Genomic DNA, 27,338 nt, shown 5'->3' on the forward strand with positions numbered 1-27,338 from the left:
GGGGAAATGGGGGAAGGGGGAAAAAAGGGGGAAAACGGGGGGGAAAACGGGGGTCAGGGGGAAAATGGGGAAAAACGGGGGGAAAATGGGGGAAATGGGGGGAGAAATGGGGGGAAAATGGGGGAAATGGGGGGAGAAATGGGGGGAAAATGGGGGGAAATGTGGGTCAGGGGGGAGAAAGGGGAAAAACGGGGGTTGGGGGGGAAAACAGGGAAAAATGGGGGGAAAACGGGGGAAAAGGGGGAAAATGGGGGTTGGGGGGGAAAGGGGAAAATGGGGGAAAAACGGGGGTCGAGGGGGGGGAAAAGGGGGGAAAATGGGGGAAAAATGGGGGGAAAAACGGGGGGGGAAATGGGGGTAAGGGGGGAAAAAAAGGGGGGAAAAATGGGGAAAAAAGGGGGGGAAATGGAGGTGGGGGGTAAAAATGGGGGTCAGAGGGGAAAATGGGGGAAAGAAGGGGGAAAAATCGGTGTCGGGGGGGAAAAAAGGAAAAATGGGGGGTCTCAGGTGTATTTTGGGGGGTATTTTGGGGGGTTCTCAAGTGTGTTTTGGGGGGGGATTTTGAGGGGGTCTCAGGTGTGTTTTGGGGAGGGGTCTCAGGTGTATTTGGGGAGGGTCTCAGGTGTTTTTAGGGGGGATATTTGGGGGGTTCTCAGGTGTGTTTTGGGGGGTCTCAGGTGCATTTGGGGGGGGGTCTCAGGTGTATTTTGGGGGGGTCTCAGGTGCATTTTGAGGGGGTCTCAGGTGTATTTGGGGGGGGTCTCAGGTGCATTTTAGGGGAGTTCCCAGGTGTATTTTGGGGGGGTCTCAGGTGCATTTTGAGGGGGTCTCAGGTGTATTTGGGGGCGGTCTCAGGTGCATTTTAGGGGGGTCCCAGGTGCATTTGGGGGGGGTCTCACCAGCCTCTCGTCGCCCCCCAGCCGGGGCAGCTCCAGGGGCAGGTGCTGCCGCTCGGTCAAAGCACCCTGAGGGGGTCAGGGGGGGTCATAGGGGGTCCCCAAAATCACCAATGATCCCCCCCCCAACATTGCCAACCCCCCCCAGGCTCTCAGAACACCCAAATCCCCCCCAAACCCCCCCAAATCCTCTCAACACCCCCTAAATCCCCTCCAAAGCCCCCCCAAACTCCTCCAAATCTTCTCCAAACCCCCAGGACCCCCCTGCAGGCCCCACTTTTTTCTCCAGGATGGCGCAGCCAGCATCGGCCATGACCACCCAAACCTCCCCAAAACCCCCCAAACCCCTCAATAAACCCCAAATAAACCCCCCACAAACTCACCTTTTTCTCCAGGATGGCGCAGCCAGCATCATCCATGACCACCCAAACCCCCCTAAACCCCCCTAAACCTCCCCAAAACCGTCCCCAAAGCCCCCCCAGACCCCCTCAGACCCCACCTTTTTCTCCAGGATGGCGCAGCCAGCATTGGCCATGACCACCCAAACCCCCCCAAACCCCCCCAAACCTCCCCAAAACCCTTCCCAGACCCCCCCAAACCCCCCCAAACCTCCCCAAAACCCTTCCCAGACCCCCCCAGACCCCCTCAAACCCCACCTTTTTCTCCAGGATGGCGTAGCCAGCATCAATAAACCCCAAATAAACCCCCCCAAACCCCCCCAGGCCCCACCTTTTTCTCCAGGATGGCGTGGCCAGCATCAATAAACCCCAAATAAACCCCAAATAAACCCCCCCAAACCTCCCCAAACTCACTTTTTTCTCCAGGATGGTGCAGCCAGCATCATCCATGACCACCCAAACCCCCCCAAACCCCCCCAAACCTCCCCAAAACCCTTCCCAAACCCCCCCAAACGCCCCCAGGCCCCACCTTTTTCTCCAGGATGGCGTAGCCCGCGTCGGCCGCCGCCGCCTCCCTGCGCTCGTCCTCGCGCGGGGCCGGGGGGGGCCCGGAGCTGCGGCCGCTCTCGCGCTGTTTGTTGAGGCTGCGCGCCCAGCGCTCCATGTCCTTGGCAATCTGCGGGGAAAGGAGGGGGAAAACGGGCTGGGGGGGCACCCAGGGGATACCAGGGGCACCCCAGGGGCACACAGAGATCCCCAGGGGACACCCCAGAGTGACCAGGGACACCCCAGGGGCACCCAGGGGATACCAGGGACACCCCAGGGACACCCCAGAGTGACCAGGGACACCCCAGGGGCACACAGAGATCCCCAGGGGCACCCCAGGGGCACCCCAGGAGCACCCAGGGGATATCAGGGACACCTCAGGGGCACCCAGGGGATATCAGGGACACCCAGGGACACCCCAGGGGCACACAGAGACGCCCAGGGGCACCCAGGGGATACCAGGGACACCCAGGGACACCCCAGGGATACCCCAGGGACACCCCAGGGACACACAGAGACCCCAGGGGCACACAGAGACCCCTCCAAAGGCACCCAGGGATACCCCAGGGACACCCAGAGACACCCCAGGACACCCCAAAGTGACCAGAGACACCCAGAGACCCCCTACCCCCCAAAAAGGCACCCAGGGATACCCCAGGGACACCCCAGGGACCCCCAGGGGCACCCAGGGACACCCCAGAGTGACCGGGGACACACAGAGACCCCTCCAAAGGCACCTATGGACACCCCAGAGTGACCAGAGGCACCCAGGGGCACCCCAGGGACACGCAGAGACACCCCAGGGACACCCTGGAGACCCCCAGGGACACACAGAGATCCCCAGGGGCACCCCAGAGTGACCAGAGACACCCAAAGACTCTCCAGGAGCACCCAGGGGCACCCAGAGACCCCCCCCCAGAGTGACCAAAGACACCCCAAAGGGACCCAGAGACCCCCCAAAGGCACCCAGGGGCACTCCAAGAATGACCAGAGACACCCCAGGGGCACCCAGAGACCCCCAGGGACACCCCAGAGTGACCAGAGACACCCAGAGACCCCCCCCAAAGGCACCCAGGGACACTCAGGGCCAAACAGGGACACCCCCAGGGGCACCCAGGGACACCCCAAAGGCACCCAGGGGCACTCCCAGAGTGACCAGAGACCCCCCAGGAACACCCCAGACCCACCCAGGGACACCCAGAGCCCTGGGAGGAGATGGAGATGGGAGAAGTGGGGGTTTTGAGGGGATTTTGGGGGGCTCCATGGATTGTCCTTGGCAATCTGGGGGTTTCCCCCATTTTCAGGGTTTTCCCCCATTTTCAAGGCCCCTCTCTCCCCCATTTTTGGGGTCCCTCCCCACACCCCTCACCTGCTGGGCCGTTTTGGTTTTGTGTTTCTCCTTTTTGTCCTTGGGCTCTTTGGGGGCGCCGGGGGTGCCCGGGGGTCCCGGGGGGGGCTCGGCGGGGGGGGCGGCCACGTAGGTGCGTCTGTCCCCGTCCCAGTACAGGTACTGCCCCGCCCCCGCGTCGTAATAGTACTGCAGGGGGGCGGGGGGGGTCAGCACCCCAAAAACCGACCCTTGGCACCCCAAAAACACCACCCTTTGTACCCCAAAAACCCATCCTTGGAATGCCAAAAATCCACCCTTTGCATGCCAAAAACCCACCCTTTGTACCCCAAAAACCAACCCTTGGAACCCCAAAAACACCACCCATGGCACCCCAAAAAACCCAATCTTGGCACCCCGAAAACCAACCCTTGGAACCCCAAAAACACCATCCTTGGAACGCCAAAAACTGACCCTTGGAACCCCAAAAAACCGACCCTTGGAACGCCAAAAACCCAGCCTTGGAACACCAAAACCACACCCTTGGAACCCCAAAAACACCATCCTTGGAACGCCAAAAACCCCATCCTTGGCACCCCAAAAACACCATCCTTTGTACCCCAAAAACCGACCCTTGGAACGCCAAAAACCCGACCCTTGGAACACCAAAAACCCCACCCTTTGCACCCCAAAAACCGACCCTTGGAACCCCAAAAACCCAGCCTTGGAACACCAAAAACCGACCCTCGGCACCCCAAAAACCCACCCTTGGAACGCCAGAAACACCATTCTTGGCACCCCAAAAACCGACTCTTTGCACCCCAAAAACCGACCCTTGGAACCCCAAAAACCCAGCCTTGGAACACCAAAAACCGACCCTCGGCACCCCAAAAACCCACCCTTGGAACGCCAAAAACACCATCCTTTGCACCCCAAAAACCCACCCTTGGCACCCCAAAAACCCACTCTTTGTACCCCAAAAGCACCATCCTTTGCACCCCAAAAACACCATCCTTGGAACACCAAAACCCACCACCCTTTGCACCCCAAAACCCCATCCTTGGAACCCCAAAACTCCACCCTTTGCAGCCCAAAAACCCCACTCTTGGAATGCCAAAAACCCACACTTTGCACCTCAAAACCAGCATCCTTTGTACCCCAAAAATCCACCCTTTGCACCCAAAAAACTGACCCATTGCACCCCAAAAATCACCCCCCAAAATAGCCTCTTTGTACCCCAAAACCCACCCTTTGCACCCCAAAAATCAGCCCCTTGGAACGCCTGAAAATCACCCCCCAAAACCGACCCTTTGCACCCCAAAAATCACCTCTAAAAACTGCCCCTTTGTACCCCAAAAACCCAATCCTTGGAACCCCAAAAACCGACCCTTTGCACCCCAAAAAACCGACCCTTGGAACGCCAGAAACACCACCCATGGCACCCCAAAAAACCCACTCTTGGCACCCCGAAAACCAACCCTTTGCACCCCAAAAAACCGACCCTTGGAAAGCCAGAAACCCATCCTTTGTACCCCAAAAACCCCACTCTTGGAACACCAAAACCCCACCCTTAGAAACCCTAAAAGTCACCTCTCAAAACTGCCCCTTTGTACCCCAAAATTCACCCTTTACACCCCAAAATTCATCCCTCAGAGCACCTAAAAATCACCCCCCAAAACCGACCCTCTGTACCCCAAAAATCATCCCTTGAAACCCCAAAAATCGCCCCCCAAAATCGCCCCTTAAAACATCAAAAATCATCCCCTTGTACCCCAAAACCGACCCTTTGCACCCCAAAAAGCCCACTCTTGGAACCCCAAAACCCCACCCTTTGTACCCCAAAACCCACCCTTAGAAACCCTAAAAGTCACCTCTCAAAACTGCCCCTTTGCACCCCAAAACCCACCCTTTACACCCCAAAATTCATCCCTCAGAGCGCCTAATAATCACCCCCCAAAATCGCTTCTTTGTACCCCAAAACCGACCCTCTGTACCCCAAAAATCATCCCGTGAAACCCCAAAAATCGCCCCCCAAAATCGCCCCTTAAAACATCAATAATCATACCCTTAAAATACCACTTTCAGGTCTAAAATTTCCGTTTTTTTTGGCTCAAAATTCCAATTTTTTCACCCAAAACTTCGCTTTTTTTCACCCCAAATTTTTGGGGGACCCCGAATTCCTCCCCCCTGCACCCCAAAACCCCAAACCTGGGAGTGGGGGTCGTAGTAGAGCCCCGTGAGGGGGTCGTAGTAGTAGCCCGAGGTCTCGTCGTACTGGTAGGTGGAGACGTCAGGCACGGCTGAGGGGGGCACAAAAGGCGATTTTTGGGGGGTCCCCCAAAAATTTTGGGGGTCCCTGAAATGTTTGGGGTGGCCCCCAGGATCCCCCAAAAATGCCCCGAAGGTTGGGAGAAAATTTGGGGTTTGGAAGGGTTGGGATCGGCATGGGAAAAGCCCAGAATGACCCTAAAATTGACCCAAAATTCCCCCCAAATTCCCCCCAAAATTCTCCCCCCAAATTCCCCCCAAAATTCTCCCAAATCCCCTCCCAGGATCCCCCAAAATTCCCCAAAATTCCCCCCAAAATTGCCCCCAGGATCCCCCGAAATTCACCCTCAATTTCTTCAAAATTCCCTCTGAGGATTCCCCCAAATCCCCCAAAATCCCCCCAATTCTCCCTCAGGACCCCCGCCCCAAATCCCCTCCAGAACCCCCAAAATCCCCCTAGGACCCCCTAAATCTCCCCAGGACCCTCTAAATCTCCCCCAAGACCCCCAAAATCACCCCATGGATGCCTCAAATCCCCCCAGAATCCCTCCCAGGACCCCCAAAATCCCTCACAAATCGCTCCAGGACCCTCTAAATCTCCCCAAAGACCCCCCCCCCAAAATCCCCCCAATTCTCCCCCCAGGGACCCCAAAGATCCTCCCCAAATCCCCCCAGGACCCCCCCAAACCTTCCTCAGGACCCCACAAATCCCCCTAGGACCCCCCAGATCCCTCCCAGGACCCCCAAAATCCCCCCCAAGTCTCCCCAGAACCCCCCTAAATCCCCCCAGGACCCCCCCAAACCTCCCTCAGGACCCCCAAAATCCCCTCCAGAACCCCCCAACATCCCCCCAAATCCGCCTCAAATCCCCCCCAGAATGTCCCAAACCTCCCTCAGGACCCCCCAAATCCCTCCAGGACCCCAAAAAATCCCCTCCAGAACCCCCAAAATCCTCCCATGGATGCCCCAAAATCCCCCCAAAATCCCTCCCAGGACCCCCAAAATCCCCCCTAGAACCCCCCAAATCCCCCCCAAATTCCCCCAATTCTCCCCCCAGGGGCCCCAAAGATCCCCCCAAATCCCCTCAGGCCCCTCAAAATCCTCCCAGGATGCCCAAAATCCCCCCAAAATCCCCCCCAGAACCCCCCAAATCCCTCCCAGGACCCCCGAAAATCCCCCCCCCAAATCCCCCCGGAACCCCTCTAAATCTCCCCAAAGACCCCCCCAATTCTCCCCCCAGGGACCCCAAAGATCCCCCCCAAATTCCCCCAGGACCCCCCCAAACCTCCCTCAGGACCCCACAAATCCCCCTAGGACCCCCCAAAATCCCCTCCAGAACCCCCAAAATCCCCCCATGGATGCCCCAAAATCCCCCCCAGATCCCTCCCAGGACCCCCAAAATCCCCCCCAAGTCTCCCCAGAACCCCCCTAAATCCCCCCAGGACCCCTCCAAACCTCCCTCAGGACCCCCAAACCCCCCCCCAGAACCCCCCAAGAACCCCCTAAATCTGCCTCAAATCCCCCCCAGGACCCCCCAAACCTCCCTCAGGACCCCCCAAAATCCCGTCCAGAACCCCCAAAATCCCCCGAGGACCCCCTAAATCCCCCCATGGATGCCCCAAAATCCCCCCAGAACCCCCCCAAATCTCCCCCAAGACCCCCAAAATCCCCCCCAAATTCCCCGAATTCTCCCCCCAGGGACCCCAAAGATCACCCCCAAATCCCCCCAGGATGTCCAAAATCCCCCCAAAATCCCCTCCAGAACCCCCTAAATCCCCCCATGGATGCCCCAAAATCCCCTCCAAAATCCCTCCCAGGACCCCCAAAATCCCCCAGGACCCTCTAAATCTCCCCCAAAATCCCCCCAAGGACCCCCAAGATCCCTCCAAAATTCCCCCAATTCTCCCCCCAGGGGCCCCAAAGATCCCCCCAAATCTGCCTCAAATCCCCCCCAGGACCCCACAAAATCCCCCCAAATACCCTCCAGAACCCCCAAAATCCCCCTAGGACCCCCTAAATCCCCCCATGGATGCCCCAAAATCCCCCCCAAGACCCCCCAAAATCCCTTCCAGGACCCCCCAAGATCCCCCCAAAATCCCCCCCCAAATTCCCCCAATTCTGCTCTCAGGGGCCCCAAAATCCCCCCCAAACCTCCCTCAGGACCCCCTAAATCCCCCCATGGATGCCCCAAAATCCCTCCCAAGACCCCCAAGAACCCCCCAAATTTGCCTCAAATCCCCCCCAGATCCCCCCCAGAATGTCCCAAACCTCCCTCAGGACCCCCCAAACCCCCCCAGGACCCCCCCAAACCCCCCTGCTCCCCTCCCCCACTCACGGTACTGCCCGTAGCCGTCGCTGCTGGGGGGGGCGGCCGGGGGGGGCCCCGTGGGGGCCGAATTTGGGGTCTCGGCCTTGAGGGGCCCCGAGTACGTCTGGGGGGGGGGGCACCCCAAAATGAACCCCCAGCCCCAAAACCCCTTCAACCCCCCCCCGCAAACTCCCCCTTTTTTTGGGTTCCCCCTCATTTTAAGCCCCCCCCCCTCAAATTTCCCAAATTTTGGGGTCTCTTCCCTCCCCTTAAGGATCCCCCCAATTGCTCACCCCGGTTTTTGGGGTCCCCCCTCAATTTTACAACCCCTCCCTCAATTTTTGGGGTCTTCCTCTGAGTTTTGGGGACACCCCCCCCTCCCCACTTTTGGTTCCTTCCCCTTTCCCCCAAATTTTGGGGTGCCCCCTCCCTTCCACAACCCCTCCCACCCCAATTTTTGGGGTCCCCCCTCAATTTCACGACCCCTCCCCTCCACTGTTTTAGGGTCCTCCCAAATTTTGGGACCCCTCCCCAATTTTAGCTCCTTTTCTTCTCCTTCCCCCCAATTTTTGGGGTCCTCCTGTGAGTTTTGGGGACCCCGCCCCACCCCTCAATTTTGGCTTCTTTTCCTTCCCCTCCCCCCCCAATTTTTGGGGTCCCCCCTCAGTTTCACGACCCCTCCCCTCCATTGTTTTAGGGTCCTCCCAAATTCTGGGACCTCTCCCCAATTTTGGTTCCTTTTCCTTCCCCTCTCCCTCCGATTTTTTGGGGTCCTCCCAAATTTTGAGACCCCTCCCTAATTTTAGCTCCTTTTCTTTCCCCTTCCCCCCAATTTTTGGGGTCTCCCCCCATTTCACGACCCCTCAATTTTTTAGGGTCCTCCCAAATTCTGGGACCCCTCCCCAATTTTGGCTCCTTTTCCTTCCCCTTCCCCCCCAGTTTTTGGGGTCCCACCTGGCCGGGGGGTCCCGGGGCTGTCGCCGTGGGGGTCTCGGTGGTGGGGGAGGGGTAAGGGGCGGTGCCAGGGGGGGCGCGGGGGGGGAAAGGCCCCCCCCCTGCTGCCCCTCCCCCCCCTCCTCCCCCCGCGGGGTCCTGGGGCGGCTCCTCGGGACCTGCGGGGGGGGGATGGGGGTGACGTCATTGGGAGGAGGGGCCACACCTGGGGACACCTGAGAAGGGGAGGGGCCACACCTGGGGACACCTGGGAGGGGCCTGGGAACACCTGGGGACACCTGAGAAGGGGAGAGGCCACACCTGAGGGGGGTGAAGGCGACACCTGGGGACACCCAGGGGGGAAGGAGCCACACTTGAGAAAACCCTGAAGGGGAATTGGGGAATACCTGGGGACACCTGGGGAGGGGAGGGGCCACACCTGGGGACAGGAACCACACCTGGGGACACCTGGGGGGGCACGAGGTCACACCTGGGGACAGGAACCGCCCCTGGTCTGGTGCCAGCACTCACCGGGGGCGGGGCCGTCGGCCTTGGCAGGGGCGGGGCCAGGCAGGGCGGGGCCGGGGGGCGGGGCCGAGGCGCCTTTCAGGTAGGCGGGGCTGTAGAGGGCGGGGCCAGGCCCGGGGAAGGGCTCCTCTGATTGGTAGAAGCCGCTGAAGTCAGCGCTGGGCTCCTCCCCCCCCGCCCAGGGCGTGTCCCCACCTGGGGCTGCCTGGGGGGAGAGAGGAAAATTCAAACTTTAAAAAAACTTTAAACTTTTTATACTGAAAAATAGAAATTTGTAAGGAAAATAGGGTGTTTTCAAACAAAATAACTTGTTTTACATCATAAATAAATATATATATTATTACATGTATAAAAATAGACATAGTTACACAACTAAGGCTTAAATTACTTTAATTTATACTGGAATAAATATAAATAATCTAATTTCAATAGTTCAATGATAATAAATATACATATATAACCTTACATGTATAAAAATAGACTTAGTTACACAATTAAGGCTTCAATTACTTTAATTTATACTGGAATAAATGTAAACACTATCAATAATTTAATGGTTGGTATATAGGATAAAAATAATAACGATTAAAACTGCAACTATATTAAATATATATATTTATAAAACTAAAACTTAAATTACTTCAATTTTATTTAAACTGAATTCAACGCGTATAACTTAATTTAAATATTTTAAAAGTCTATATATAAGATGCTAAATATTAGCTACTAAATTAAAAACAAAGACAGAGTGTTATTTATTAATTGGGCAGTTTAAAGTATTTTGTAGAGAAAATTAATTAGCTATTTTGTAACTTTTTAGTAGATTACGATAAAACTTATGAATTTTAATATACATATATAGTAATATGTTTCTTATTATAGATGATAAATAATAATTATTTATTATTATATATATAATAATATATTTATAATGTGCGTAAGAATAAGAAAGGTTGAACGTTAAACACAAAATATTATTTTAAACGCTTTTAACAAAAATAAAAGAATCCCCTATTGATCCCTTTCAAAAAGTGGGAGCAGGAATGGCTCTGACCACGCCCCCTCGCTGTGAAGCCACGCCCACAACAATCAAACCACGCCCCCTTCCCCATAGGCCTCACCCCTCATGTTTAAACCACGCCCCCTTGATAACCAGGCCCTGCACACTCATCAAGCCCCGCTCCCTCCATTAAAGCCCCGCCCTCAAGTCCTCAGGCCCCTCCCACTCATTGGCCCCGCCCAGGCCACACTCCACAGTCCCACCCACCTGTGACAGTGCCCACCCATACAGGTGTGCCCTCACCTGTGACAGTGCCCCTCCCCTGGCCAGGTGTGCCTTAACTTCCCAGGTGTGCCCTCACCTGTGACAGTGCCCTCCTCACCTGTGACAGTGCCCCTCCCCTGCCCAGGTGTGCCCTCACCTGTGACAGTGCCCTCCTCACCTGTGACAGTGCCCTCCCCTGCCCAGGTATGCCCTCACCTGTGACAGTGCCCTCCTCACCTGTGACAGTGCCCCTCCCCTGCCCAGGTGTGCCCTCACCTGTGACAGTGCCCTCACCACCTGTGACAGTGCCCTCCCCTGCCCAGGTGTGCCCTCACCTGTGACAGTGCCCTCACCTGTGACAGTGCCCACCCATACAGGTGTGCCCTCACCTGTGACAGTGCCCTCACCTGTGACAGTGCCCACCCATACAGGTGTGCCCTCACCTGTGACAGTGCCCTCACCTGTGACAGTGCCCACTGGGCAGCAGCGATGGCCGTGGAGGCGACGGAGGCGGCGCTGGCGCGAGGGGGCCCCTCCCCAGGCCCCGCCCCCTGCACATCCCTGGGGGCGGAGCTTCGTGTCAGGGGTGGGGCCTGAGGCCTGGGAAGGGCTGGGTGGGAGGGGCCAAATGGCAAAGGGGTGGGGCTTGGCTAAGGGGTGTGGCATGTGGGGGTGGGGTTAATTGTGGAGGGCGTGGCTTAAGGGAGTGGGCAGAGCCTGGGAAGTGTCACAGGTACAGGGCTGGGAGGTGGGTGGGGCCTGTTCCAGGTGTGGTGCCAGGGGGTGGGGCCTAAGGGGCAGAGCCTGTGCCAGGCCAAAGGCGGGGCTAAGGGGCGGGGCCTGCGCCAGGTGTGGTGCCAGGGGGGTGGAGTCTGGGGGTGGGGCCTGTGCCAGGTGCAGGAACAACGCAGGATGGGGGGACAGGGTGGGTTCCAGGTGCGGTACCACACCCTGGCACAGTGCCACGCCCAGGTGTGGTGCCACGCCCAGGTGCGGTGCCATGCCCAGGTGCGGTGCCACACCCTGGCACAATGCCACGCCCATGTGCGGTGCCACGCCCCCTCACCTCTTGGAGCCCTTGGCGAACTCCACGTTGATGCTCTTGCCGTCAATGTGCAGGGGGGGGTGCAGGGCCTGCAGCATCTGCAGCAGCTGCGCAGCCTCCTGCAGGGGCATGGGCGGGGCATGGGCGGGGCCAACAGCGGCCTCCAGGTGGCTCCACCCCCCTCTCGGTCCCTCCCAGTCCCTCCCAGTTCCCGCCATGATGGTGACTAAACCCCCACAATCCCCCTCTGTTCCTTCTCTCCAGTCTCCCCCAGTGTCCCCACAGTAAATGCCAGGAATTCCCAGTCCCCCTCACTCTGCCCAGTCCCTCCCAGTGTCCCCAGTCCCTCCCAGTCCCCCCAGTGTCCCCAGTCCCTCCCAGTCCCCCGATGGTGCTGAGCTGCACGAAGGCAAAGCCGTGGTTCAGCTGCGTTTGCCCATCTTTGATCACGCCCCAGTTCCCCCCAAATCCCCCAGTCCCCCCCAGCCCCCCCAGTCTCCCCAGTCCCTCCCAGTTCCCCCAGTCCCTCCCAGTCCCTCCCAGTTCCCCCAGTCCCTCCCAGTTCCCCCTCAGTCCCCCCAGTGCTCCCAGTCCCTCCCATTGCTCCCAGTTCCTCCCAGTCCCTCCCACTTCCCCCTCAGTCCCCCCAGTGCTCCCAGTGCCCCCAGTCCCTCCCAGTCCCTCCCAGTCCCTCCCAGTCCCTCCCAGTACCACGATGGTGCTGAGCTGCACGAAGGCGAAGCCGCGGTTCAGCTGCGTTTGCCGATCTTTGATCACGCGCACGTTGGCGGCCGAGAGCGCCGCGAAGGGGGCGAGGGCGGCCAGGATGGACTCCAGGCTGCTCTGGGGGTGCAGGTTCCGCAGGATGATGGCTGGGGGGACACGGCACGGACACCTGGGCACACCTGGGGACACCTGGAGATACCTGGGGCACACCTGGGCACACCTGGGGACACCTGGAGATACCTGGGGGCACACCTGGGGGCACCTGGAGATACCTCAGGATGCTTGGGGGCACACCTGAGGGCACCTGGAGATACCTGGGGGCACACCTGGGGGCTCCTGGGCACACCTGGGGGCACCTGGAGATACCTGGGGCACACCTGGGGGCACCTGGAGATACCTCAGGATGCTTGGGGGCACACCTGGGCACACCTGGGGCACCTGGAGATACCTGGGGGCACACCTGGGGGCACCTGGGCATACCTGAACACACCTGGGGGCACATCTGAGCACATCTAGGGCCATCTGGGCACACCTGGGCACACCTGGGGATACCTGAGGGCACACCTGGGGGCACCTGGAGATACCTCAGGATGCTTGGGGGCACACCTGGGGGCACACCTGGGGGCACCTGGGCACACCTAGGCACACCTGTGGGCACCTGAATCCACCTGGGAACATCTGGGTACACCTGGAGATAACTCAGGATACTTGGGGGTACACCTGGGGACACCTGGGGATACCTGGAGGCACACCTGGGGACACCTGGGGATACCTGGAGGCACACCTGGGGACACCTAGGAGAACACTGGGAACACCTGAATCCCTCCAATCCTCCCCCAAGTTCCCCTTCAAGCCCCCCACCACAAAGACCCCAGACCCCCCTCTCAAAAACCCCCCAGAATTCCCAAATCCCCCCCGCCCCCAAAATCCCCTCAAAATCCTCTAAATTTGCTTCAAAAATCCCCAAAAATCCCCAAATCCACCCAAAAATGCCCCCCCAAACCCCCCTGGCCCTGCACTCACTGTCGTTGGCGTTGTCAGCTCCGGGCTCGGTGCCCCCTTGGGAACCCCCGGGGGGACCCCCGAGGGTGGGGCCGTAGGGTTGGGGGAGGGGCAGGAGCCCCCCTCCCCCCCCCGGGACCAGCTCTGGCCGGGGACCCCCCGGGCCCTTCTGCTCGGCCTCTGCACCCCAAAAACAAAAAATCCCCAAAATCAGAAATTGGACCCCAAAAAAATCCCCAAAATCAGGGATTTAACCTCTCAAAAAACCCCAAAATCAGAAAATGGACCCCCAAAAAATCCCCCCCCCAAAAAAGGCCCAAAATCAGGGATTGTGCCCCACAAAATCAGAGACTGGACCCCAAAAAAAAGGACCAAAATCAGGGATTGTGCCCCACAAAATCAGAGACTGGACCCCCCCAAAAAAAGCCCCAAAATCAGAAACTGGACCCAAAAAAAAAACCCAAAAAAAGGCCCAAATCAGGGATTGTGTCCCCCAAAATGAGAGACTGGACCCCCAAAAAAATACCCCCCAAAAATACCCCAAAATCAGGGATTGTGCCCCACAAAATGAGAGACTAGACCCCAAAAGAATCCCCAAAAAAGGCCCAAAATCAGGGATTGTGCCCCACAAAATCAGAGACTGGACCCCCAAAAAAACCCCCCAAAAAAGCCCCAAAATCAGAAACTGGACCCCAAAAAAATTCGCCCAAAAAAGGCCCAAAATCAGGGATTGTGCCCCCCAAAATGAGAGATCGGACCTCCCCAAAAAAACCCCAAAATCAGGGATTGAACCCCCAAAAAAAAACCCCAAAATCAGGGATTGAATCCCCCAAAAAACCCCAAAATCAGGAACTGAACGCCAAAAATCCCAAAATCAGAGATTGAACCCCCCCAAAAACCCCAAAATCAGGGATTAAACCCCGCAAAAAAACCCAAATCAGGGACTGAACTCCCCCTAAACAACCCAAAATCAGGGATGGAACACCCAAAACTCCCAAAATCAGGAATTTAACACCCAAAAAAAAACCCCCAAATCGGGGATTGAACTCCCTAAACAACCCCAAAATCAGAAACTGAACCCCCCCAAAAAAACCAAACAACCCCAAAAATCAGGGATTGAGCCCCCCAAAACCCCAAACCCCCCCAAATTTAGGGATGGAACCCTAAAAAAAACCCCACGAAACCCCAAAACAACCCCAAAAAAACCCAAATTAGGGATTGAACCCCAAAAATCAGTGATAGAACCCCAAAAAACCCCAGGAAACCCCAAAATCAAATCCCTTGGGGTTGAATCCCTCAAAACTGGGGATTCAACCCCAAAACCAGGGGCTCCCCTGCATGTTTGGGGTACCCCAATAATTGTGGGGAGGTTTGAGGCAGTTTAGGGGAGCGTCCCCCAAAGTTTTGGGGTAAAATCCCGGGATTTGGGGTCACTCACCGGCTTTGGGGACGCCACACTTGAAACATTTCTCACGGCGCTTGAAGTTCTGCACCCCACACTGGGAACCCCAAAAACGTCAGAGCCCAAAAACGTCACAACCCCAAACTGCTGCACCCCGGAAGTGTCACACCCCAAAACTGCTGCACCCCAAATCCACTGCACCCCCAAATATCACACCCCAAAACTGCAGCACCCCAAAAGTGTCACACCCCAAAAACGTCACACCCCAAAAACGTCACAACCCGAATTTGTCACACCCCAAAACTGCCAAACCCCAAAACTGCCCTGGATCCCCCCCCAAACCCACCCCTCCCAGAGCACCCCAAAAATTCAGCACCCCAAAATGCAGCACCCCAAAATGCAGCACCCCAAAAATGCTGCACCCCAAAACCTCTCAAGCTGCCCAGGACCTCTCCAAAACTCCCCAGGATCTCCCCAAAATCCTTTCAGGACCCCCCCATGTTACCCACAGTGTCCACCAGTGCCCTCCCAGTGCCCCCCAATTCCCTCCCAGTGTCCCCAGTGCCCCCCAGTGCCCTCCCAATGTGCCCCAGTGCCCTCCCAGTGCCCCCCAGTGCCCTCCCAATGTGCCCCAGTGCCCTCCCAGTGCCACCCAGTGCTCCCCCAGTGCCCTCCCAGTGTGCCCCAGTGCCCTCCCAGTGCCACCCAGTGCCCCCCAGTGCCCTCCCAGTGCCACCCAGTGCCCTCCCAGTGTCCCCCAATTCCCTCCCAGTGTCGCCAGTGCCCTCCCAATATGCCCCAGTGCCCTCCCAGTGCCCTCCCAGTGCTCTCCCAGTGCCCCCCAGTGCCCCCCCAGTGCCCTTCCAGTCCTTCCCAGTGCCACCCAGTGCCCCCCAGTGCCCCCCAGTGCTCTCCCAGTGCCCCCCCAGTGCCCTTCGAGTCCCTCCCAGTGCTCCCAGTGCTCCCCCAGTGCCCCCCAGTGCCCTCCCCGCTGCCTCCCAATGCCCTTCCAGTCCTTCCCAGTGCCCTCCCAGTGCACCCCAGTGCCCCCCAATGCCCTCCCAGTGCCCTCCCAGTGTCCCCCAGTCCCTCCCAGTGTCCCCAATGCCCTCCCAATGTGCCCCAGTGCCCCCCAATGCCCCCCAGTGCCCTCCCAGTGCCCCTCACCTTGGCACAGAGCCAGTCCTCGTTGATTTTGGGTTTGGGGTCGCTGTAGTGCAGGGACACGCGGTGCCCCAGCAGGGTCAGCCCGGCCTAAGGGGGGCACAGGGGGTCAGGGGGGGCACAGGGTGACCCAGCCTGGCCCGGGGGGGGGCACAGGGGGGGCACCAGGACACAAATCTGGGGGGCACCAGGGCTGGAATTGGGGGGCAGCAAGGTTTGAGGTGGGGACACCAGGGCTTGTGCCAAGGGGCACCAGGGCTGGAATTTAGGGACACTTGGGGGACATCAGGACACAAAGCAGGGGGCACCTGGGGAGCACCAGGGCGTGAATCTGGGGGGCACCTGGGGGGCACCAGGGTGTGAGTCTGGGGGACACTTGGGGGACATCAGGACACAAATCTGGGGGGCACCTGGGGGGCACCAGGGTGTGAATCTGGGAGGCACCTGGGGGGCACCAAGGCTGGAACTGGGGGGCACCAGGGTTGGAATTCAGGGACACCAGGGGGGCACCAGGACACAAATCTGGGGAGCACCTGGGGGGCACCAGGACACAAATCTGGGGGGCACCAGGACACAAAGCAGGGGGGCACCTGGGGGGTACCAAGGCTGGAACTGGGGGGCACCTGGGGGGCACCAAGGCTGGAATTGGGGGGCACCAGGACACAAAGCAGGGGGGCACCTGGGAGGGCACAAGAACACAAATCTGGGGGGGCACCAGGGGACCCCCAAACTGTAAACCAGGGCAGTGCCATGGCTGGAATTTTGGGACACCAGGACTCGTTTTGAGGGGCACCAGGGGGGCACCAGGGCAGGAATTTGGGGGTGCCAGGGCTGGAATTCAGGGGGGGCACCAGGAGCCGTTCTGAGGGGCACCAGAGGTCGTCCCAGATGGCACCAGCAGCTGTACTGGGAACACTGGGACACGCATGAGGCCTCTGTGCCCATCCCTGACTGCGGGGACACGGCCACCAGTACGGACCAGTATGGACCAGTAGAGACTGGTACGGACCAGTACAGACCAGTACAGACTGGTACGGACCAGTACAAACCAGTATAGACTGGCATGCACCAGTACAGACCAGTACAGACCAGTAGACACCAGCGCCATCCCATAAACCCTGTCCCCACCCCTCCTCTCCCCCACCTGCTCTGCCCCACCCATATTTGCCCCTCCCCCACCTGTTGGCCCCACCCGCATTGGCCCCTCCCCCTCCTGCTTGCTCCTCCCCATTTGTTGGCCCCTCCCCTTTTCATTGGCTCCTCCCCCTCCTGCTTGCTCCTCCTCCTCCTGTTGGCCCCTCCCCATTTTCACTGGCTCCTCCCCCTCCTGCTTGCTCCTCCTCCACCTATAGGCCCCTCCCCCTCCTGCTTGTTCCTCCCCACCTATTGGCCCCTCCCCCTTTTCACTGGCTCCTCCCCCTCCCGCTTGCTCCTCCCCTACCTGTTGCCCCCCCCCTTTTCATTGGCTCCTCCCCTTCCCATTTGCTCATCCTCCACCTGTTGGCCCCTCCCCCTTTTCATTGGCTCCTCCCCACCTGTTGGCCCCTCCCCCTTTTCATTGACTCCTCCCCACCTGTTGGCCCCTCCCTCTTTTCATTGGCTCCTCCCCACCTATTGGCCCCTCCCCCTTTTCATTGGCTCCTCCCCACCTGTTGGCCCCTCCCCTTTTCATTGGCTCCTCCCCACCTGTTGGCCCCTCCCCCTTTTCATTGGCCCCTCTCTCTTTTGATTCCCCCCCCCCATCTGTTGGCAAGTCCTCCACCCTTCCACTTTTTATTGACCCCTCCCCCTTTTTAATGGCCCCTCCCCCTTTTCATTGGCCCCTCCCCCACCTGTTGGCCCCTCCCCCTTCTCGTCGGCCCCTCCCCCACCTGGTTGGCCTCCATCCACCTGGCCGCCTCCTGCACGTGATGGAATTCCACGAAGGCGAATCCACGGCTCTGACCTGGAATGGGCCACGGGGGAGGGGGGCATGGGGGGCACCCATGGGTGCTCTGGGACCCCCTGGGGTGGGGTAAGGGCGGGGGGGGACGGACAGGGCACCCAGGGACCCGCTGGGGTAAGGGCAGGGCACCCATGGGTGGTGTTGGAACCCCTGGGGGACCCCCAAGGTGAAGCCTATGGGTGCTCCTGGTGCCCCTCCAGAACCTGGGTGCGACCTGAGCTGGGCTGGCACCCCTGGGTGCCCCTAAAGCTGGGCTCAGCACCCCTGGGTGCTCCTGGGGAGGGGGCTGGCACCCCTGGGTGCCCCTAAACCTGAGCTCAGCACCCCTGGGTGCTCCTGAGGACGGGGCTGGCACCCCTGGGTGCCCCTTAGGCTGAATGTGGGGACAGGTCTGGCATCCCTGGCTTTGGATCTGGCGGCTGGCACAGCACCCCTGGGTGCTCCTGAAGAAGGGACAAGCACCCCTGGGTGCTCCTAAGGGTAAAAAGAGCATCTGTGGGTGTTCCCTGATGACAAGAATGGCACCCCTGGGTGCCCCTCGAATGGGTTCAACAGCCCTGGGTGCCCCCTGAGCCTGGTGCAGCACCCCTGGGTGCTCCTGAGAAGGGGACAAGCACCCCTGGGTGCCCCTAAAGAGGAAACTGACACCCCTGGGTGCCCCTACGGAGGAGATCAGCACCCCTGGGTGCTCCTGAGGAAGGGACAGACACCTCTGGGTGCCCCTAGAGATGGGACTGGCACCCCTGGGTGCCCCTAGGGAGGGGACAAGCAATCCTGGATGTTCCCAAAGACAGGATGGGCACCCCTGGGTGCTCCCTAAAGACAAACCTGGCACCCCTGGGTGCCCCTGGGGAAACGATGAGCACCCCTGGGTGCTCCTGGGGAGGGGACAGGCACCCCTGGGTGCCCCTGGGGAATGGTACCAGCACCCCTGGGTGCCCCTGGGAATGGGATCAGCGGCCCTGGCGCCCTTCCAGTCCGGTGCAGCACCCCTGGGTGCCCCCTAAGCCTGGCAGAAACATCCCTGGATGCCCCAAGGGAGGGGACAGGCACCCCTGGGTGCCCCTAGAGATGACATTGGCACCCCTGGGTGCCCCTTGGGAGAGGACCAGCACCCCTGGGTGCTCCCAAAAAGACACACGGACCTCTCAGTGCTTCTGAGAACAGGATCAGCACCCCTGGGTGCTCCTATCAAAGGGACAGGCACCCCTGGGTGTCACCAGAGAGAGATGGGGCACCCCTGGGTGCCCCCTGGGGATGGGACCAGCACCGCTGGGTGCTCCTAGGGAGGGAACTGACACCCCTGGGTGCCCCTGGGGATGGGACCAGCACCCCTGGGTGCTCCTAAGAAGAAGACCAGCACCCCTGGGTGCTCCTAGGAATGGGATCAGCAGCTCTGGTACCCTTTGAGGTCAGTCCAGCACCCCTGGGTGCCCCCTAAGCCTGCCAGAAGCACCCCTGGGTGCTTCTGAAGATGAGACTGGCACCCCTGGGTGCTCCTAAAGATGGGACCAGAACCTGAGGGAGCTCATTGTGGGGGACAGAAACCCCTAGGGAGGGGACAGACACCCCTGGGTGCTGCTAAGGAGGGGACGGACACCCCTGGGTGCCCCTGGGAATGGGATAAGCACCCCTGGGTGTCCCTGGGGATGGAACCAGCACCCCTGGGTGCCCCCTAAGGAACAGGACCACCCCCCCCGGGTGCCCCCTGGCATGGGTAGAGCAGGGACCCTCCTCCCTCCAAGGGACCCGGATGTCAGGGTGCCCCCCACCCTAAAGAGAGCCCAGGGGAGGGGCCCAGGTGAGCAGGGGAGGGCCCAGGTCGGACTCACCTGAGGATTTGTTGCGCATCAGCCGCACCTCACGGGGCTGCACCCCCTGGGCCTGCAGCTGTGCCCGGATCTGTGGGGACACAGGGACATGGGGACACAGTGACACAGCACCTGGGGCACAGGACAGCACCCACAGGGACATGGGGACATGGGGACACAGTGACACAGCACCTGGGGCACAGGACAGCACCCACAGGGACATGGGGACATGGGGACATGGGGACACAGTGACACAGCACCTGGGGCACAGGACAGCACCCACAGGGACATGGGGACATGGGGACATGGGGACATGGGGACACAGTGACACAGCACCTGGGGCACAGGACAGCACCCACAGGGACATGGGGACAACAGACCATGGGGACACAGGGACATGGGGACACTGTGACACAGCACCTGGGGCACAGGACAGCACCCACAGGGACATGGGGACATGGGGACACTGGGAAACGTCACCTGGGGCATGGAGACATGGGGACACAGGACAGCACCCACAGGGACATGGGGACAACACCCATGGGGACACAGGGACATGGGGACACAGGGACATGTCACCTGGGACACAGGACAGCACCCGCAGGGACATGGGGACAACACCCATGGGGACATGGGGACACTGGGAAACGTCACCTGGGGCACGGGGACATGGGGACACAGGACAGCACCCACAGGGACATGGGGACACACGGACATGGCCACATCACCTGGGACACCAGGTCAGGGCCTGGAGAGGACATGGGGACATCATGGCAGGGGGCGGGACCACAGCAAAGAGGGGTGGGGCCATCAAAAGCAGGGGGTGGTGCCATCCCAAATTGGGGCAGGGCTATGTTAGGTGGGGCGGGGCCATGCCAGAAGTCAGAAGGTGCCACCACGGCAGGGGGTGGGGCCAGGATGAAGAGGGGTGGGGCCATCTGAGCTAGGGGGGTGGGGTCATCCCAACCAGGGGGCGTGGCCATCCCAGAAGGGATGCCACAGCAAAGGGGGGTGGGGCCATCCCAGCTAGGGGGTGGAGCCATTTTAGAAGTGAAATGAGCCATTGCAGAAGGGGGTGGGGCCATCCCAGAAGGGAGCGGTGCCATCATGGCAGGGGGCGGAGCCACAGCAAAGGGGGGTGGGGCCATCCCAGAAGAGAGCAGTGCCACCATGGCAGGGGGCGGAGCCACAGCAAAGGGGGTGGGGCCATCCCAGCTAGGGGGCGGAGCCATCTCAGAAGTGAGACCTGATACCGCGGCAGGGGGTGGGGCCATGATGAGGAGGCGGTGGTGCCATCATGGCGAGGGGGGGCGGAGCATTGTGGATATGGGCGGGGCTATCTCGGGAGGGGGCGGGGCCTCGGCAGGGGCGGGGCTCACGTCGTTCTCGGTGGCCGCCTGGGGCAGCATGCGCAGCATGACGATGGTGCTGGCCCGCGGCTCCTCCTCGGCGCCCTCCCGGTAATCCTGGTCCCGGTAATCGCCGTCAGCGCCGAACGGCAGCGCCGGGGGCTCCCGGGGAGGCTCCCGGGGCGGCTCCCGCTTCCGGGGCGGCTCCGTGCTCTCGTAGGAACCCTGGAACAGGGGAGGGAGCCACTGAGGTTTGATATTTTCTGTACTAAAAAATAATAACTGCCAAAAAAAATCAATGCGTTTAACCCGGGATCATAAAGAAAACTTCCAAAATTAAATAAAACTTCTGAAATTATAAGTGTATAATTTACATAAAAGTATGTAACATCATATAAGAAAAACCTTATAGTTTGTAATAGTACATACATAAAACAAAAGTTTTTAAAATAAAAGTTAGCCCCTGTTCCTCTCCTTCTTCATCATAAACTTAAGTAATGCTTCAAAATTAGGCAAAAAATTTTATATTACAAATCACAATTAAGTGCTGAATTAGAAATATGAACAATTCAATTATGTTTTTCTAATTCAACAGGTTATCCTTAAGAGATCTTGTAAAAATTAATTCTATTATATTTATATATATTAAAATTTATATAATTTTAAAAAACTAATTGTATATATTTTATAATATTCATAATTACAAATATTATTTGTAACATCTAATATATAGTATTTAATTGTTTATGAATTTTAAAATTTTTATAAATTATAAATCTATAATTTTTATCTATAATACTTATATATAATATCTATTTGTAAATTTTGAAAATTTTATAAATTGTAAGTTTATAAATTTTATAAGTTTTATTTACAACTTTAATTATTTATTATATTATATATAAATAATATAATATTTAATTATTTATATTTAATTTATATAACTACTTAACGTACATTTCCATACTTTGTATTATTTCATTACTACTAGTTATATTGGGTTAGTTACTATATTTATATATTTATCATACTTTTAACTCATTTCACTGAAACACCACAAAAATCACAACTTATAAAACCACAACACACATAAAAATCCAACAAACATCTCAACCCAAACAACAAACACCATCTCACCCATTGAACAAAATAAAAATAAAACTCAGTGGCCACCTGAGACCCCTCCCCAGCTCCCCACACGCACCTGAGGGGGGGTCCCGGCATTGGGGGGTCCCTCGGGGGGTCCCCCATAACCTCGGTAGTCCATGTCGCGATAGTCGTGATCCCGCTGGGTGCGGGAGCCGTCCTCGGAGTGGGGAGGGGCACCCCCGTAACGCCCCGTGCGGTCCCCACGGCCACCCCTGGGAGGGGGGGGTCAGGGTCAGTGGGGCCCAGAGCTCTGGGGGTCCCCAAAATCTGAACCTCCAATCTGGACCCCAAATCCTGGACTCCCAAATCAGCACAACAAATCCGGACCCCAAATCCTGGAGCCCAAATCCTGGGCCTTAAATCTGCATCCCAAGTCTAGACCCCAAATCTGGACACCAAATCCTGACCCCAAATCTGGGCCCTAAATCTGGATCCCAAATCCTGCACCTTAAATCCTGGACTCCAAACCTGCACCTTAAATCCTGGACCTCAAATCTGCATCCCAAATCTACACCTTAAATCCTGGATCCCAAACCTGCACCCCAAATCTGGACCCCAAATGGTTCTTTTCACCCTCCGGCGTCCCCCCAAACTCCCCTGTGCCCTCAGTAGTCCCCAAATGCCCCCTGAGGTGCCCCCAAATGTCCCCTGACCTCCCCAAAATATTGAATTCCATTTGATGGGGGTCTTCAACAGCTGCCCAGATGTTCCCACCCCCCAACCCGATCCCGAATTTTGGGGATCGCCAGGTCCCCCCTCACCTGCGCTCGTACTCCATGGTGCCAGCACCCGTGAGGGCAGCAACCGGTGAGACTGGGAGGAACTGGGAGGTTACTGGGATGGACTGGGTTCAATGGGAAGAGACCTGAATGACCTGGAAAAGCACCGGGATGGACTGGGAGGAACGGCTGGAAAATTTTATGGCAAACTGGGAAGGCCAAAAGGGGAACAAGGGGGAAATGAAGGTGGAACTGGGATGAACTGGGAACCACTGGGCCCTGTGCAGGGGAGGAGGAGCAGACACGACCACCCTCATACCCCGCCCCTAATTAGCATGCAAGTCCACGCCCTCTAATTAACATACGATGCCACACCCCTTAATTAGCATTAAAAATCCAGCCCCGGCTCCCGCTCTCACACCCCCTCCCTCACAAACTGCACCGGGAGTTCTGTTCAGCCCCGCCCCTCCCGGTCAGCCCCGCCCCTCCCGGTCGGCTCCTCCCCTCCCGGTCGGCTCCTCCTCTCCCCTCAGACCCCTCCCCATCCCGGCCGGGCCCGTCCCGCCCCTCACGGCCGTCCCGACCTTCCCCGGCGCCGCCGCCGCCGCCGCTCCCCGGCACCAAAATGGCGGCGCCGCTCCCGCTCCGCCGGGCCCGTCCCGCGCGCCCGCCCTCGCCGCGGTTCCATTGGTCGATGATCCCGCCAGTCAAAAAACACCGCGTTCTTATTGGTTCTTGCTGTAGAGTGGGCGGTGCAGCCTTACGGCTGGCTATGATTGGCTGCAGCGCAAAAGTGGGCGGGGTCATACTGAGTGAATGGGGCGGGACAACGTAAGCGCAGCGCTGTGATTGGCTGTCCGGCGCGAGGGCGGGACGAAACGGCAATGCGAGGTTGCCATTGGCCGAGTTGAGCGGAAGAGGCGAGGCGAAGCGGCGGGGCAAGATGGCGGCGCTGTGGCGGGCGCTGCGGGCGCTGCGGGCGCTGCCCGCCGGGGCTCGGGGCCGCTCGGCGGGGTCGCCCGGGGCCATGGCGCTGCCCCGGCCGCTCGGGGCCGACGCGCACGAGGAGGAGCCGATGTTGGTGGCGCAGAGGAAGGTGAGCGGCCAAGGGCAAAGCGGGAGGGGCGGGGCGGGGTTTGTGTGGGGATTGTGGGTGGGCGTGGCCTGATGAGGGGGCGCGGCTTCGTGGGCGGGGCCACTCTTGGGTGGGGTTTAATCTACATGCCTGGAAAGGGGCGTGGCTTAGGTGGAATGGGCGTTGTGTAAGGGTTGTGGGCGGGACTTGGGGAGCTTTGATGGCCTCTGGAAAGGGGCGTTCTTTATGGGCGGGGCCTAATGTGGGCGGGGCTTCACCCGGCTCAGGTGATTGTGTGCCTGTAAAGGGGCGTGGCCTGGAGGGGGCGTGACCTGGGCTGAAATAGGACTGGGGACACACCTGGGGACCGCGGGTGTGGTTCAGGGAAGGGCGTGGCCAGGAAAGGGCATGGCCAATGCTGGGATTGAGGACGGGGACACACCTGGGGTTGGGGCTCAGGTGGCTCCTTTGGCTCAGTGCTCCTGAGGAGGAGCTGGGGCACACCTGGGGGTCTTGGAGGAGAGGCCGGGATACACCTGGGGGTACCTGGGCAGGGGCAGGGGATTCACATGACCCTCCCCACACAGAACCCCGACTATCACGGCTTCTCGGCCGACCCCGAGGCTGACGTGCTGAACATGCGCGCCGCCTTCCTGGCCGGCATCTCCATCGCCATCGTCCTGGGCTCCGTCTTCGTCCATTACCTGCCCGACTACGGGTCCGTGATTGGGGGGGGGGTCTCACCTGGGAAACTTCCCACAGTGAAGGGGGGAGGGGGAGAGCCCCAAGGGGAGCTTGTACTTGAGAGTTGCTCCATAGCTTCCCTACATTTTTGGGGGTTTTAGGTTTTTTTTGGGGAGTCTGTGAGTGTTGTAGGGTCTCCTGAGAGTTCTACAGGAGCTTCCAAGGGAATTTTGGGGCCAACAAGACCCCTTGTACAGCCGACAGGGATTTCTAATAATTCTCTGGGGGGTTTCGGGGTCTATACGACCCTTGGCAGCTCTGGGGGTGTCTATAGGAGCCCATGGGGGATCCAGGAGAAGATTTAGGGGACTACAGAGCCCTGTGGGGGCCTATAGGAAGCTGGGGGGGTGGTTAGGGTGGACTCCTAAATCCTGGAATTCAAAATCTGGGGGGTGTATGGGGACCTATAGGGACACCTGGTCCTTTGAGGAGGGAGGAATTTGGACACCTGGCCGGGGGTTTGGGATGTCCCCATGGATCCCCGAGGTGTGGCGCTCACCTGTCCATCCCCTCCCCCCGCAGGCTGCAGCAGTGGGCGCGGCGCGAGGCCGAGATCCTGGTGCGGGAGCGGGAGCGCTGTGGGGAGCCCCTGCTCACCTCCAACTACTACGACCCCAAGCGCCTCCCCCTGCCCCCCCCGGAGTGACCCTCGGACCCTCAGCCGCTACCCCGGAGTGACCCCGGACCCCGGTGTTGGTTTGTGAATAAAGTTCTGGGTCCCCCCCCGACTCCTGTGCCTTTTATTTTGGGGGAGGAACCAGAAACTACATCTCCCAGCGACCCCTGCGGGTCCATGACGTCACAAGACAGCGACACCATGCGGAAATGCCGCTCTGGCCCCCCGCGGCCTCTCCTGTGTGCTCAAGAGACTGCATCTCCCAGCGCACCTTGCGGCTCTGTGACGTCACCAGACAGCGACACCATGCGGAAATGGCGCCCTGGTCCCCACGGCCCCTCCCATGTTCCCCTATAGCTCCCCACAGCCCCTATGGGGCCCCCCATGGCCGCCTACAGCCACTCAAGCCCCACATAGCCTACGAGTTAGCCCGTCTAGGGCTCTGGAGACCCCCGAGGCTCCCCACGCTCCTCCTGGGCTGCCGCATACCCCCCTCGGTCCCCTATAGCCCCCTCAGGTTCTCCCCACGCCCCTGCGTGAAGCCCCTTGTGGCTCTGGGGAACCCCCTTAGGCTTCTATAGGTCCTTCGTTACTTCGGAGGCCTTTATTTAAGTTTTTCTATACAGATCTACAAAGTTGTGCAATTCAGGATGACACTACGTAAAGTCTTCCGCCGTTTCCTGTGGGTTCTTTAAGCGCTTCTACGAGGCTCTGATCGGCCCCTATAACCCCCCAAAAAACCCCACTTGGGTCCCTATAGCTCCCCAAGGGCCTCTAAAGCTCCCAGACCCCCCCGTACACATCCATAGCCCCCCCCACTCCGCCCTTTCCAGCCCCGTGTCCCCTCTCGGCCGCCGTCTGGGCGGCGCGCGCCGTGCCGTATCACGAGGCCGCGCAAGGGGCGTGGCCTTCCTCATCCGGGGCTCTGCGGCAGGAAAAGAGGCGTGGCCAGCCGGGGCGCGCCCGCCCAATCCTCGCGTCGGGTGAGGCGGGCAGGAAGGGGGGCGGGCGGTGGCGGGAGGAGACAACCAATGAGAACGCGGTGCCGGGCGCGGCTGACCAATGGGAGAGCGCGGGAGGCGGGGCCTATCGCGCGCAGGGAGGGGGCGGCGGGTGGCAGCGGCCGCGGCCGCCATCTTGTCGCGGAGGAGCCGAGCGGAGCGGGCGGGACCCGGCGGCGGGGCCTGGACAGCGACATTGGTGCGGGGCCGGCGGCGAGCCCGGGGCTCTTTGGGGGCTGCCCTGGGCTGCAGGGGCGCGGGGAGGCGGCTCTGGGGCCGGCCAGTGCGGCCCCGCCTTGCGGGAGCCGGCGCCGGGCCTGAAGGGGCCGGGGGGAAGCCGTGAGGGGGAACCGCCCCCCCCCCCTCACACCGGGACCCTCAGGATGGGGAGCGCGGGTGGAACCGCGACCCCCGCTCTGGGACCCCCGGGGATGGGGACCCCCCTGGGTGGGACCCCCGGGGATGGGGAACCCGCCTCGGTTAATGGGGAAGCCCCGCAAGGGAGGCCCCGGGGGCGGGATCGCCCCGGGATGGGACCCCCGGGACCCCCCGGTGCTGGGAGCGCTCTCAGGGGCGGGGGGCGGTGCCGTGTCTGGGTCTGGGGTGCTGGTGTGGTCTGATGTCCCTCAGTGCCACCTCGCTGTCCCCAAGTGTCCCTCCCCACCCTTCTGTGTGTCCCTCCATCCCTGCGTGTCGCCCTGTCCGTCCCCGGTGTCACTGGGGCGGTGACAACCAATGGGACAGCGCGGGGGCTGTCGCACCTGGTGGCCCCGCCCGTGACCCCATTCAGCCGGTGTCACCGTCTGTGTCACCTGTTGTCACCCTCCCTGTCCCCGCTGTCACCTGGTGTCACCCTGCATCACCCTCTCCATCCCTCCTGTCTCTCATTGCCACCTCCGGTGTCACCTGGTGTCACCTCCAGCATCATCCCCTGTCCCTGGTGTCACCTCTCGTCACTTTATGTGTCGCTGCGTCCTGTTCAGTGCCACCCCTGTGTGTCACCCCCTGCTCTTGGTGACCTCAGGGCACCACAAATGTCACCTCTTGCCCCCAGCCTCACCCTGTGTCTCTCCCAGTGTCCCTGCTGTCCCCAGCACTGTCCCCATGTGACCCTGCCTGGCT

The 27,338-nt window shown here is 59.4% G+C and overlaps 3 protein-coding genes across 3 annotated transcripts in view; 2 read left to right on the top strand and 1 right to left on the bottom strand.

Annotated features, from left to right (window-relative positions):
• RBM10 (RNA binding motif protein 10) overlaps positions 1–23,050 on the bottom strand; it is a 25,639-nt gene extending 2,589 nt beyond the window's left edge. The window contains exons 1-18 of the mRNA XM_066570240.1: positions 22,823–23,050; positions 22,117–22,273; positions 20,943–21,137; positions 19,585–19,654; positions 17,679–17,752; positions 15,811–15,897; positions 14,680–14,740; positions 13,263–13,421; positions 12,225–12,385; positions 11,535–11,632; positions 10,930–11,029; positions 9,208–9,409; positions 8,698–8,855; positions 7,771–7,867; positions 5,376–5,467; positions 3,210–3,377; positions 1,824–1,970; positions 900–965 (exon numbers count right to left, since the gene is read on the bottom strand). Of these exons, the coding sequence (XP_066426337.1) occupies positions 900–965; positions 1,824–1,970; positions 3,210–3,377; positions 5,376–5,467; positions 7,771–7,867; positions 8,698–8,855; positions 9,208–9,409; positions 10,930–11,029; positions 11,535–11,632; positions 12,225–12,385; positions 13,263–13,421; positions 14,680–14,740; positions 15,811–15,897; positions 17,679–17,752; positions 19,585–19,654; positions 20,943–21,137; positions 22,117–22,273; positions 22,823–22,839 (2,109 nt within the window). The 5' untranslated portion in view covers positions 22,840–23,050. The remainder of the gene's footprint in view (positions 1–899; positions 966–1,823; positions 1,971–3,209; positions 3,378–5,375; positions 5,468–7,770; positions 7,868–8,697; positions 8,856–9,207; positions 9,410–10,929; positions 11,030–11,534; positions 11,633–12,224; positions 12,386–13,262; positions 13,422–14,679; positions 14,741–15,810; positions 15,898–17,678; positions 17,753–19,584; positions 19,655–20,942; positions 21,138–22,116; positions 22,274–22,822) is intronic.
• Positions 23,051–23,723: 673 nt separating this feature from the next.
• On the top strand, positions 23,724–25,327 carry NDUFB11 (NADH:ubiquinone oxidoreductase subunit B11). The gene is made up of 3 exons (XM_066570558.1): positions 23,724–23,876; positions 24,443–24,573; positions 25,122–25,327. The coding sequence occupies exons 1-3, from the start codon at positions 23,724–23,726 to the stop codon at positions 25,243–25,245; spliced, it is 408 nt and encodes a 135-aa protein (XP_066426655.1). The 3' UTR covers positions 25,246–25,327.
• A 1,002-nt stretch (positions 25,328–26,329) lies between these two features.
• UBA1 (ubiquitin like modifier activating enzyme 1) overlaps positions 26,330–27,338 on the top strand; it is a 28,509-nt gene continuing 27,500 nt past the window's right edge. Inside the window, exon 1 of the mRNA XM_066570340.1 lies at positions 26,330–26,415. The gene's annotated coding sequence lies outside the window, so the exon portion shown is untranslated. The remainder of the gene's footprint in view (positions 26,416–27,338) is intronic.

Source organism: Molothrus aeneus, unplaced genomic scaffold (genome assembly GCF_037042795.1).
Source record: "Molothrus aeneus isolate 106 unplaced genomic scaffold, BPBGC_Maene_1.0 scaffold_30, whole genome shotgun sequence".
In the NCBI taxonomy this organism is placed as follows: Eukaryota; Metazoa; Chordata; class Aves; order Passeriformes; family Icteridae; genus Molothrus; species Molothrus aeneus.